The 13038-nt window shown below is 34.9% G+C and overlaps 1 protein-coding gene and 1 non-coding gene across 4 annotated transcripts; both read right to left on the reverse strand.

Moving 5' to 3' along the window:
• Positions 1 to 2081: 2081 nt before the first annotated feature.
• TRNAS-UGA (transfer RNA serine (anticodon UGA)) lies at positions 2082 to 2163 on the reverse strand. Its single transcript has one exon. It is a non-coding gene; the product is annotated as a tRNA-Ser (tRNA).
• Positions 2164 to 3212: 1049 nt separating this feature from the next.
• LOC104114003 (putative E3 ubiquitin-protein ligase RF298) lies at positions 3213 to 8031 on the reverse strand. 3 transcript variants are annotated; one of them, XM_009624340.4, is made up of 4 exons: positions 7715 to 8031; positions 7363 to 7406; positions 4515 to 6504; positions 3213 to 3974 (listed from the first exon to the last, which is right to left on the reverse strand). In XM_009624340.4, exons 3-4 carry the CDS (start codon positions 6453 to 6455, stop codon positions 3471 to 3473), a joined length of 2445 nt encoding a protein of 814 aa, XP_009622635.1. In that variant the 5' UTR covers positions 6456 to 6504; positions 7363 to 7406; positions 7715 to 8031; the 3' UTR covers positions 3213 to 3470. The 3 variants fall into 3 exon arrangements, with proteins under 3 accessions (XP_009622635.1, XP_009622636.1, XP_009622634.1); XM_009624341.4 differs by lacking the exon at positions 7715 to 8031 and adding an exon at positions 7487 to 7700; XM_009624339.4 differs by lacking the exons at positions 7363 to 7406; positions 7715 to 8031 and having other exon boundaries at positions 4515 to 7347.
• Positions 8032 to 13038: the final 5007 nt, after the last annotated feature.

A 13038-nucleotide genomic window follows, 5' to 3' on the forward strand; every position in this document is an offset into this window, starting at 1 on the left:
GGTCGAGGTCCCGGGGGCCTCGGGTGAGTTTCGGGTGCTTAACGAGTGAAAGCTTGAACTTAGAAGAATTTTGAAGTTGCTGGTTCTGGTGTTTTCGCACCTGCGGTGGGAAGTCCGCAGGTGCGGCCTCGCAGAAGCGAGCACAGAGACGCAGGTGCGATTTGGAAGGAAAAGGCCAGAGGTCGCAGGTGCGGAGGTACATTAAACTTAGAAGAAAGGTTCGGGATGCACAGACGGAACCTCCATGACGACTACTGTAAACTGAACAATATTAATTAAAGTATTTTTATTTTTCATTGCTTAACATCTTTAAATATATTGCAATACCTTTAATGTTAAAATTTATTCGATATTTTTACTATATTGTTAATTAGGTTGATACATTTTCAATCTTATAATTTTATGTTTTATATGTTACTTTAATATTTTATATGTTAGTTTACTATTTTATATGTTAGTTTATTATTTTATATGTTAGTTTTATTATTTTATATGTTTGTTTGTTACTCACCTATTTTTGACTATAATAAAATTAAATAATTAATTTTTATAACTATACAGAATTTAATTATTAAATATTCATATAACAATACTTAGTTTGAGTCCAAATGAATCACATTTTGGTTCCAAACTCGATATTTGAGGCCCAGTAGCACCAAGGTATCCAATGTTCTTGTGTTCATGATGAGAAAATTTTCCCGATTTATCACTCAATAGGTCTGTTATTTTATATGTTAGTTTATTATTTTTTTATGTTAGTTTTATTATTTTATATGTTTGTTTGTTACTCATTTATTTTTTACTATAATAAAATTAAATAATTAATTTTTATAATTATACAGGATTTAATTATTATATATTCATATAACAATACTTAGTTTGACAAATATTGTTGTTTTCTCATGTTATTTTCTTACGTTTGTTGACTAGAATTGGAGAGAGTTTGTGTTTGAACTATCAGCTTCTTTGACATATTTTTGGGTTTAACAGATACTTAAATGATTAATTTCAATAACTACAAAGATAATACGCTAAAGGGCACTACATTTTACTACTCTAAAAGGCACTACATTACAAATACGAGCACTACATTAGGCCACAAGATACCACTACAGGGAACTAAAGTAACAATTTATCTATTTTACTAGTCTTTTAGCAAATAAATAATCTAAATTGGATAAAAATAACAAATTAATTTAATCACAAAATAATCACGAAAATACATATACCACATTAAAAAGTAACTAATTAACATTCTTTTTAACAACTAATAACAATTTCTCTATTTTACTAATTTTTTTTGGCACACTAATACTATAGTCCAGATAAAAAATAACAAATTAATTAACTCGCAAAACAATCACAAAATAACATAGAGCACATTAAAAACAACTAAAAGGCATTTTTTATACATGAGTTTTAACAAAAACTAAGTCGGAATAACTCGATTTAAAGTTTTTAAAAAGTTGAAGATTTGGTGATTTGGAGCCAAAACGAGCAACTCATTACGAGATAACGCCTTAGCTAGGATATGGGACCGAGAATCTATACTTTGTGGGACCGGTGGGCTCCACTCAAGGGGGACCGCAGTTTTATTTTGTTTAATTTGGGGGGAGGGGGGGCGTTTCTGGTTTGGTGGGGAAGGGAAGGATACAGGTTTTTATGTGTGTATAGCGTCTTATATTAAGACGCTATACTATATCGTCTTAATATAAGGCGTTATACCTTCCCGCTCATTTTAGGTTCAAATATAGCGCCTTTTAAAAGGGCGCTATACTTAACTTAGCAAAATGACCGTTAAGGTATAGCGCCTTTTAAAAGAACGTTATATATATTATGGTCACCAGTTTTTTTCCCATTTTGGTTCTTTGAGTCTAAAAGAACCACATTTACTCGAGTTTGACTTATCAATGTTTTCACATTTTTCCTTTTTTCAAATGCAGAAAATTTAAAACTGTAGGTCGCCTGCCATACCAGCGACGTACTTTCTTTTTAGGCTTTTCTTTTTTTGTTTAAATTTTTCAAAGATACCTTATCAGCTTCACGAAAAGTAGGCCAAAAAATATATAATATGAAAAAACCGTCGACAGCGGGGTTCGAACCTGCGCGGGCGAAGCCCAACAGATTTCAAGTCTGTCTCCTTAACCACTCGGACATATCGACTTACTGTTTTTAACCAGTATTTATCATCAAATAATTAAGAAAAGATTTTTTGCTTCTCTTAAAATGAGCATAACAGATTCTGTGGCTGTCGCCAAATCTCCAAGTATGTCATAAAACAGATAGTTAACGACTTACAAGTTCATCCGAATTTAGTAGTTTGGCGTAATAAATGATACCCAGTAGATCAAATGGATTACGATGGAATCTAAATTCGAACTCACAATGTACGTTCAAACCCTGGATCTGCATCTGCTAAATAAAGAATATTTAATAGTAAACGATGCAAATTTAACCATACACACATGTATTTTGGTGCAAACATCGGGTGCAAATAATTTTTTCTCGAGAAAGCATCAACCTAGGCATTGCGTGATAAGGGGTAGGGAAAGCTGAAGATGATTTCTGTTCTTTATATTTTTTAAATTATATCTTAATCAAAATAACCTCAATTTACACACGACTAAATTTGTCTAATTCGCGTAGAAGATCGGATTTACCGATTTACTAGCAAAATTGATTTTTATGAAAATCCTAGTCTCCGTCACCCTTTTCCAGATGTAATATATACCTTTTTAATAACAATTTATTTTATTCTTTTAGGAAAAAAATTGTTAAAAAGAGTTCGGTTCATATAGCCGACCCCAATTTATTTGGGACTGTAGAGTAGTAATAAAGTTCGATTCATATAGACGACTCTAACTTATTTGGGACTAGAGCGTAGTAATAGTAGTTGTTATTGCATGTTTGCAGAAACAACTTTATCAAGATTATAATCTTAAGTTTCTTTCGGATCGAACAAGATATTTATCAATATGAAACCGGGGTCTATCGAAAACAGTTTCTCTACCTTCGCAAGGTAGAGGCAAGGCTACATACATACTACCCTCCCTAGACTCCACTTGTAAGATTACACTGGGTGGTTGTTGCTTTTGTAAGCTGAAAGCAACAAGCAAGAAAAACCCACTATACAAAAGATGATCAGGATTAACTCAGCAATTTAAAAGAACCAAGTTCTCCTGTCAAATACTATAGTACTTAATGATGGGAAATAAACAAGAAGATCTAACACATAATATGAAACCTTCACTAAAAATTTACAAGGCTCATTAGGCAGTCCCTCTTATTCTAAACTAATTTAACATTAGTTTCTACCTATCTGTACCTTTTCTGCAGTTTTGTATCAACTAATTTAGCTAAGGTATGAAAGTAAAGCCAAAGAAAGAGACATGATAAAATGCCTTGTCTGTTCTTTGACAATGGATCAGGGCAATCATTCTTAAGATGATTCTGCCACCATCTTGAATGTGCTAACTGCTAAAAGAATGAGCAAATCCAACATTAATCCGCTTCTTAATTGGCGTCCTACAAGAAGGACAGTCGTTCATTCCTTGCTTTTCGTGAAGCACGTTGCATTGTCCACAAAGAACCTGATGGGCACACGGGAGGAAAACCACTGACATTTCCTCGGTCAAACACATAACACATTCCCTTTCCATTTCCACACTTCTAGAGCCAAAATTGTCGTCAAAGAGTGCAGAGTTCTTTGTGATTTTAGGAGACTGCAGCCTCGTGTCGATGCCTCTTCGAAGTGCCTCTATTTTTGAACCTTCAGACTGCAATCTCAATCGAGCAATTTCACTCTCAAGCTTTCGGATATCTTCTTTACACTTTTGCATGTTGCTCTCTGCCATTTCTCTCATATTATCCTCCTCCATTTTACTCTCAACTCCCCATTGCTCCCTTTCAGCCTTAACGGAATCAGCCTGCTGAAGAACCCTTTGTTTCCCCCTCTCCTCCTGCTCCGACAGAGCCTGCAATTCTTTGGCATCTTAGCATGAAACTAGAAAATGTACAGCACTTTGTGTTTTTCTCGTACAAGTTAAAAGTGTGCAACACACAAAGGTAAATCGCTTGAATTCGATTTAAATCATTTCAAATAAAATTGTACCAGGCTCTTCTAATATACTAAGCTTATACTAGAAAGACCATCAAAATGCAACTAAATTATCAAAAGCAAGACTTATTGAATATGTGTTGGAGCCGCCTATGTTGCGCGGGCTCTCCAAAATGCTACCGCACCCGTGTTGGATCCTCCAAAAAAGCACTACTTTTGGAGGATCCGACACGCACCCGACGACACTTTCAAAGAGCCCGAGCAACGTAGGGAGCCACTATTACTGGAAGTTATAAGTAAATCAGAATCAATAGTGTACCAACAACAGGAAGTACATTCACGGCCTAAAAACCCTACTAGCTTTATATAGAAGGTATGACATATAGACTAACAATACTGGTAAACAGTTAAGACCTCAATCAAGAAGGCAAAGAAATTTTATTCCTACAAAGCATACCTTAAACTGGTTCTGGCGCTTTTTGGCTCTCTCAAGTTCCTGCTCCAAATGAGCTGCTTTTTGCTTCAGGGTAGAGAAGTCGTCCTGCAGTGAGCCCTTCTCTATCTCCCATGCTTGACACTTCTTCAATATCTCTTGCTCCCTTGCAACAGCTTGGTGGAAGTTTGTAGCAGATGCCACGGCAGCCAGCTTCGCAGCCTCCATCTCCTTCTTTAGCACAGCATTCTCCACCTCAAGTCTGCGAAGAGAAGAGTTAGCCATCTTAATCTGGCCACTGGCATTTGACAATGCATACTCCATTTCAGAAAGCCTCTTCGTGGTGTTTTCCTCCACCATTTGCTTCTCCTTCTGAGACTTCTCAGCCTCTTCTTTCTCTTGCCTCAGCATTTTAAGCTCCCCCTTGTCCTTTCCAAGCCTCCGAGCGGCCTGCATAACCTTCTCATTGGCCCAATCAGTCCACCCTTGGAGCTCTTTCTGCAGCGTCTGCATACGGGAAATTAGCAACAATATAGTTTCATCTTTCTCATTTTGTGGGACATGTTTGCCCAAAGACTCATCGTACGGAATACCAGCGTAATAGTCTACAACAGCAAGGGTATTTGTGTTAACAGCAGGCAATGCACAAATAGTATCTTGAGTCGGTTGCACACTAGAAGTTTCACTTGAAGGTGCGATGGACGGGGAGGTGCTTGAACTATGAGAGCTTCCTTCTGCTAAAGGACCATTGGTTTTAAGTGAAGCCGTTACCTTAGAGTAAGTACTCTTCATTACAAAACCAGAAGAACCAGATTCAGAGTTGAGCGTCTTGTCCAAAACCATACTGCCCCAGGTGGTGAGTTTCGCTTTAAAGGAACCCTTACACATACGACCTTTGTAGCTTTTCTCGAAATGAAATGACTTTTGCCTAAGAATATCCTTCTTAGACGACCCCCTTTTCGCAGTTCCAGATTTGTCTTCTAAAATTGCTGCTTTCGACAAAGACAATATATTCTCCCTGATAAGCCCTGAGGAACTCTCGTTCCCTGTAATTCCCACTTCATGAAGATGTGAGTATATGGACTCCTGCAATTGAGCGATTACATCGGCACATGGAACTTCAGAATGCAAACTTTGAGCAATCGGCATTGAAGGTTTTGACGATTGTAGTTTATTATCCATGTTCGATTGAATCACTTCAGAAGCCTCCTTTGTTTGAGCAAATTTTGAACCAGATGAGCTTTCTCGTGGACTTTCTAAACCGCATAGCTCGCCCAGAAGATCTCCTTCTATGGCGCATGCATGTAACAGGTTCAGATCACATATTAAAAGGCACCACATTGCTTCTGCGACGGTAAAAGCTGGCTTAACCTCCCTCAGCACGCATATCATCTCCAACATAGTGTACTCAACCAGGCTATTTAAATCCTCAAATATGAGAGGTGTAGAGGAATCCAATTCTTTTTCCCTACTTAGTAGAGCCAAGGCACCGTCAACAATAGTTGAGACAGCATCCTTGCTACCGTGATAAAGGCCACTCCTTAAAATGACCCATTCAGCTATTTCCTCACTATATCCGCATTCAACAATCCTTTTGATTGCGCTTTGGAAAGTTGCGGACAAGTTATGAAATAAAAGTTCCATTAGCTGACATGCTATTGTATCGTCCCAGTCGGCGTGTTGTAAGGTTTCCACTCCTTGTTTCTCATTGGACTTATGACACCTACCCTCGAGTGAACCGACCCCGTTAGGTGTGCTTTGATGTTTTTCCTCTAATAATTCATATCTAGGAAATTCAGTAAGGGACAGGGCAGGTGCATCAACAGGAATATCTAGAGGAGACTCAGATAAGAATTTCCTCTTGTTCCTACTTCCTTTTTCCTGCGCTGATATTGCCAATGACTTCTCATCAGCACATTCACCGCTGTTATGATTCACCATGTTCATTTTCTTTTCAACGATCATTACACGTTCCGTTGTAATCCTATTACTCAAATCTTTATCAGTAGTCCCACTGTTGCAGTGGAAGGCCATTTAGTAATAATGTGCTAGGTAGCGGAAATAAAAAATAAAAGGAGTACATAGCAGCAAAAGACTTAAAAACTATCAAATAGTGACAAAAGGAGAAAAAGCAACTGATAGATTTCTCATTGACTGAACAATAGAACCATTGTTAAAGGCTGTTAAAGCGCGCTCAAGCTTTGAAGCTCGGTGAAGCCCAAGTTGTCCATTTTGCCTTTGCTTAATTGGTGCTTTAGTGTAGGCGTGAACGTGCTAAGGGGTGTGCACCATCACTGATGGGTTCTGTCTTTAGGAGCACGACAACATATACATAGCTTAATTGTAGTATTTCTCTTTTACCCACATAATTATTGTTTGTGTTTATAGTTACATATTTTTTGCATTACATTTTTATTTTTTTCTTCGTTATTTCAAGGTAGGAGTAAGGTCTGCGAACATATTTCACTCCCCAGACCCTACTTGTGGGATCCCTACGTGTGGGATTACACTGGGCTTGTTGTTGTTGTTGTTATTGTTGTTGTTGTTTTCTTCGTTAAAGCCCAGGCTTTAATTGAACGTTGCGCTTAAAGCTCTGACAAACTTTGGCGCTTTTTTTGGCTTTTTGCTTTTGACTACTCTATTTATAGAACTACTAGATTATCTAAATACAACTACACATCCTTCCAAAAATAGTCGGGATTGTATATGAATCCTTTATATCCATTCTTCTCTATTTCAATACTCAATATTCAGTCTTTTAGTAAGACATTTTAAGGGTTATCTATTTTAGACATTCTCATTAGGTTATCTGAATAAGGAAAAAATAACAATAACAAGGAGAAAAAAACAGATATAAATGAAACAAGCATACCTCTGCGACACAGTATAGGTGAAGCTGCAAAAGAATCAATTTTTCTGCAAAAAGAAAACTCAAAAAAATATCAAAAGGGAAAATACCCATAACTCAACATTTGCAAATAAAGCAAATAATTTACCCGTTTTCAACCAACAAGCAAATCAAACATAAAACCGAAGAAACCCTCAGCTCAAAATCTTACTCAGAACCCAATAACATCGAAAAGAACTTATTTTTTCATAAACCCATGTAATAATAACACTAAATATAGCAAGAATTCAATCTTTAGTCAAAAGGGTCACCATTTTTGGGGTTCTCTTGAAATACTATAAATAAAAAAAAAACTTGAATTAAAAGGGTTACTCACCAAAGAATTCTGTTTTTTTTTTCTTTGGCTCTTGGTAGGCTATAGAGTCCACACTGGTGTGTGTGTGTGTGTTTTTGCTGTGCTCTCAAACAGTGCGGCTTTGGAGTCGTGTGGGACTGTGGGTTAACTTAACCCTTTGTCTTTTTTGTCTTTGATCACTGTTGATGATATTGCTTTAACCCGGGTTAGGTCATTGAATCTTTCCATTGGTTTACGGAGTTTTTTTTCCTCTTACTGTTGTGTTACACAACAGCTTGTTTGGACTACAAAAGGGATCAAGGTCATTTAGGGGGGTGTGATGCTATGATTGATATTTTTTTCTTAATTAGAAATGAAAAAACTTTTAGAAAGAGTTAGTAAATTTCGAATACTAATAATCTATATATTTTTATAAAAGAGGGGCATAGCCCAGTGAAGTGGCAAGTCTTACATGTAGGATTTGAATTTATCTTTTTTCCTACATTTTCTTATTTTTTCTTCAATTTTTTCAATTTATGTGCTCTACACCAAAACTTGAAAAGTCGCGTCCTAAATTTCCTTTATTGCCGTTGCTCTCTTCCTCATCTTTCTCCCAAAAACGTTACTTCACTTCTTTCTTATCATCCCATATTTATGGGTACCACCATTTTAATTCTTTTCTAAGTTATTATCACCCTTTTTCTAACTATTTTCTCTCTCTAAATTATCTCTATTAGTTGGTTTACAATTTACCCACCAGTCTTTGTTACTTTTTTTTGCCGCATACACAGACTCTGAACCAAGGTTAGTATTTTAAATTTTATGCTCTTATATTTGTGTTTTTCTTTAAAATATTTTATGGCCTTATATTACAAATTCCTTTTGCTACTATTTTTTGCCGCATGTACGCCGAATCTGATCAAGGTTAGTATTTTAAATTTGATGCTCTTATATTTGAGTTTTCTTTTTTACAAAAATATTTTATGGTCTTATATTACAAGTTTGTTGGAAAAAAGTAACCATCAATCGGCATCTATTATATCAACGTCCTAAATTGTTGATGCTTCACATCCGTTACATCAACATCTTGAATTGTTGATGCTCTTGTGGTTGTATTTTGGTTTCGAGTATGTACAATACCGGACCAAGTACGTATACGTGTGTCTATTTTGCTACGCTCTTCCTCCATGGTGGAGTGTTATATCAAAGATAATGTGATGTTCATGGAAAATAAATGGTAAAACCTCAAAAGTGATCGCTTTATAATTAAAAAACTATGAGCAAAAATGTTAATCAGTATTTATATTGCAAATGTTAAAACAATATGTGTCTCTTATGTGAGAAGGCCCAGAATACATAAGTAAGATTGTGCCTTTATGTAATGAAAAGCTTCTTCACCAGTAATAATCTGCAGTGCCTCCAGAACCAACTCTGTTGTAACTTAACAACTTCTTCTATTCTTTTTTTCACACAAAATCTTACTAATTTCAAATTTTGGTTTTGTTGTTTATTGTTTTCAATCGGTTTCTGAGATTTGCTTAACCATGAGAAAAACTATGTGGAGAAGGATTACAAAAAGTTGAAAGCTCTCAGGAATCAAACTCTCTCGGAATAAATGTTTTGTAATTGGTAATCATGAACTCAATTGTAATGTTTCTTCAAATTCTCACATGCACAACATTGAAGTTGTATCATGGTCTTTTCAAATTTTCTCTTTATATTTCTTAAATATATTGGCTTTGCAATACTTGAGGGTGGTAATGAGATATATACTAATCTCTTACTCATTTTTTGGTGTATTAGGATATTTCTCAGGAGTAGTATTTCAGCACCAACTTTTCCCCCTTGTCCATACCCTATCTCTTTCATTTGTTTAATAATATTATTATCCAGATAGTTGCTAAATTTGTGCAAATTTTTGGGCCCTTTGTTCTCTTTTCCTATTTCTCCACTTAAGTGCATCGTCAGATCCATTGTGCATGCTTTTTTTTTATAGTGAAAATAGCACGGGCTAGCCAGTTTTCGAACTGATAATTAAAAAATAGCCAGCGTATGCAAAATTATTGAAAAATAACCGCTATTTTACTGCAACACGAAAAGTTTCGGCATAATATACTAGAGATTGGTGCACCTGTGTATGAACTTTCAGCATATTATATTGGAACTCCAGCACACGAAAAATTTCAACATAATATACTGGAGATTGGAGTACATGTGTATGAACTTTCAGCATATTATGCTGGATCAATATATTATGCTGGAACTCCAGTATATTATATTGGAACCCCAGTATATTATGCTGGAAATTCATATGTAAAAAATTCGAACCCCAGTATATTATGCGGGAATATTTTTCCAAATTTTGAACAGTATTTTCGTTCAGATTTATCTTTACATGAAAAGTTGCTAAAATTCGATTACTTTTGAAACTGTGGCTATTTTTCAATTATCACTTGTAAATCTGACTATTTTTGAATTTTTCTTTTTTCGATGTACGTCGTGATTTATTTAAAAGCAATACAATGTGAATATACAGTTTATTCAATTGTATTGAACCAAATTTTATGATATCTGTGATTCTGTATTACACCAGGTAAGGCAGAAGCTATCCTCTGGGGGTCAGAAAATACGTATCAGTAAATATTGCACCTATTAAATTGTTTCAATTGGGCTGGTGTATCCTTTGGTTTGTTGCTTGTATTCATCACAAATATCCCATCTCATTACATGCAAACTCATTGCTATTTCCATTTACTTGCTTCTGTACCTTTGTTTGAAATTTTTTTCCCACATTATCTGATTAATCTGCATAATAATCTCTCTCTCTCTCTCTCTCTCTCTCTCTCTCTCTCTCTCTCATATATATATATATATATATATATATATATATATAAAGGAGAGAATTGCTAAGCTGATGTGGCATGTCTCATATGCAAGGATTTTTATTTATCTATTTTGTTAATTTTTTGGTTTTTCTTTCTGTCAATTCAATAGAATACTCCATTATTTTCCCAACAATTACAATCTTTTTATTTTCCCAACCGTTACAACTTTCATTACAGCCTTTTTATTTTTCCAACTGTTACAACCTTCAACTCCTCCCTCCATAATAACTAAGGAATGAAACACAATCTTCGTTCCACTTCCAGCCTTCTTCCCGGGGCTTATATTTGGCGAGAATATGGGCTATTTAGTTTATTATTTAATTTTTCCCATCATTGCCTTTACAACAGAGGACAAGAAGCCCATGGACGGTTTGAAGTTTCATGTTTATATATAGATTGGTGTTTAATTTTCAAATATCTCTTTTAAGTTTTTGTTTTTTCTTTTTCTATCTCGGGCCTCAGGGCTTAAATTTGTTGTCTTCGACTTTGTGTTACAGTTGTTGGAGGTAATTAAGAGAGTATCAAGGAACAAGAAGATTCGGTTCTTGCATAAGAAATGTGGATGTAATTCAATATCCTTCAAGAGATGATAGGACACAGTTGGTGCCATCTGATTTTTCTCTTAATATTTTGTCTTCAGAGGGCGTGAGAAGAAGAAAGTCTCTTTTTGAAAGATTTCTCATTATTGTGGAGGGTACTTGATTTGATTAAACAATTTCTCCAGCAAATACTGCTTAAATATACTATTAAAATAAAAAAATATATTTTCTTCTAGAGGTGCTTGATGTACACTGCAGGTAATGTTGGGCGAAGTGAAATGGGCTTCCTAAAAAGAACTGCTTGGCCATAGTGTTAACTGCTAATGGTTCCTTGAACTGTTTATTCAGGAAGTTCTGCAAGACATATTGATGGTTGTTGTTTGCTGTTCTTTTTTCAAAGGAAAGGAATTAACAATTGGATGCTCACTGCCCGGATAGCAACATTCGAAATATTGAGAAAATAATCCTTGCGTTCCTTTATAACTCCTTCTGAATATTTGGATGCATATTTCTTTCCCAAAGGATATAATCAATTGTTCTTCTCTCGAGTAGTTATTGTTTTCCTCTAAATTCATATGGTGTGTTATTGAGACATTATTTATTTTGAAGCCTTCATTTAGAGAAATAATGAGGAAGGATGCTCAAAGAAAGAAATAGCATGCAAAAGGTTCATCAAGTTCAAGTCCTCATACGACTATATTTCTATGTATGAACCATACTGATGTATTTTTGTTGGGAATGTATATATAATGGTTCTTGAAAATTAATTCCATATTCCTTTTCCAAGATATGATAGAATTCTAACACCGTTCAATGCTTGATACAGTGATATGCAATAGAAATCTCATCTGCATGGCCATGGAGGAGTTTATCACATTCTTTTCGGGTAACTACTTTGAACATTTGCAAAAACAATAGATAGTTGTACTGCCTATTATGTTATTTGTGGATTTCTGCTATGTTTATGTAGCAGTGTTGTATCTATATACTTAGTGATTGCCAGGTTAATTGCTTCCTATAGAGCTGCTCATTTTGATTATTAATGATTTCTTATATATATATATATATATATATATATATATATATATATATATATATACTTAGTGATTGCCAGGTTAATTGCTTCCTATAGAGCTGCTCATTCTGATTATTAGTGATTTTTTCTATATACATATATATATATATATATATATATATGTTTAATCTTTTATGTTTTGCGTTTACTTAGAAGAGGATAATTCACTAGTTAAACAAAAAAGGAAAAACATAAGGAATCCCATATTGTGCCCATTCGGTGTAGCTACTCGATGAGTAAGTCTTGAATATTGAATAATTAAATAAAATTCAAGAAAAAAAAGTTGGAAGGAGAAAAAGAGATTTGGAAATAGTAAAAACTGAAATCGTGTCTATAGTTTGGAATATTACAAGTCAATATTTTCCTCTCTTTTTTAACTATGACATATGCATAAAGGTAGATAAAGCCACTATAACCAAGTGTTAATTTAGTTTATCAAGAATTTCAACATTAATGTTTCGTGAATCGAGAACAAAATGAATAAATTTGGAAGAACAGAATTGAACAAATTTGGTATAAAGATTGTGGTTAGTACCTAATATAGCCATAAAAATTAAAATTTTATGGTTATTTATAATATCATAAAAAAATTTAGCCACGAAAATTAAATTGGCAAAACTACAAAATTATTGTTACAACAAAAAGTCATATCACCCTTCGGGATTGCCCAGTTGGTTTAGAAGGCGGTCATAATGACCTGAGATCGATTACCCTCTCAATGCCTTTTGGGTTGAGCATGTTTTACCTAGTGCTCACCTGAAGGTTATAGCAGCTGCGGGTTTCCCCTCTTACCAAAAAAAAGAAGTCGTATCTAATCACGATTTTTTGGGTCACACGTTTGAAGTTGCTATACCAATGATAACCTCT

The sequence above is a fragment of the Nicotiana tomentosiformis genome, chromosome 2, assembly GCF_000390325.3.
Source record: "Nicotiana tomentosiformis chromosome 2, ASM39032v3, whole genome shotgun sequence".
Taxonomy (NCBI): Eukaryota; Viridiplantae; Streptophyta; class Magnoliopsida; order Solanales; family Solanaceae; genus Nicotiana; species Nicotiana tomentosiformis.

Excerpts from the sequence above, each read along its gene's own strand:
- LOC104114003 (XM_009624339.4), bottom strand. The coding sequence starts at position 6,524 with ATGGCCTTCCACTGCAACAGTGGGACTACTGATAAAGATTTGAGTAAT. Across the intron at positions 3,975-4,514 it reads AGCGCCAGAACCAGTTTAAG|GCTCTGTCGGAGCAGGAGGA; the intron begins GTATGCTTTGTA and ends AAAGAATTGCAG.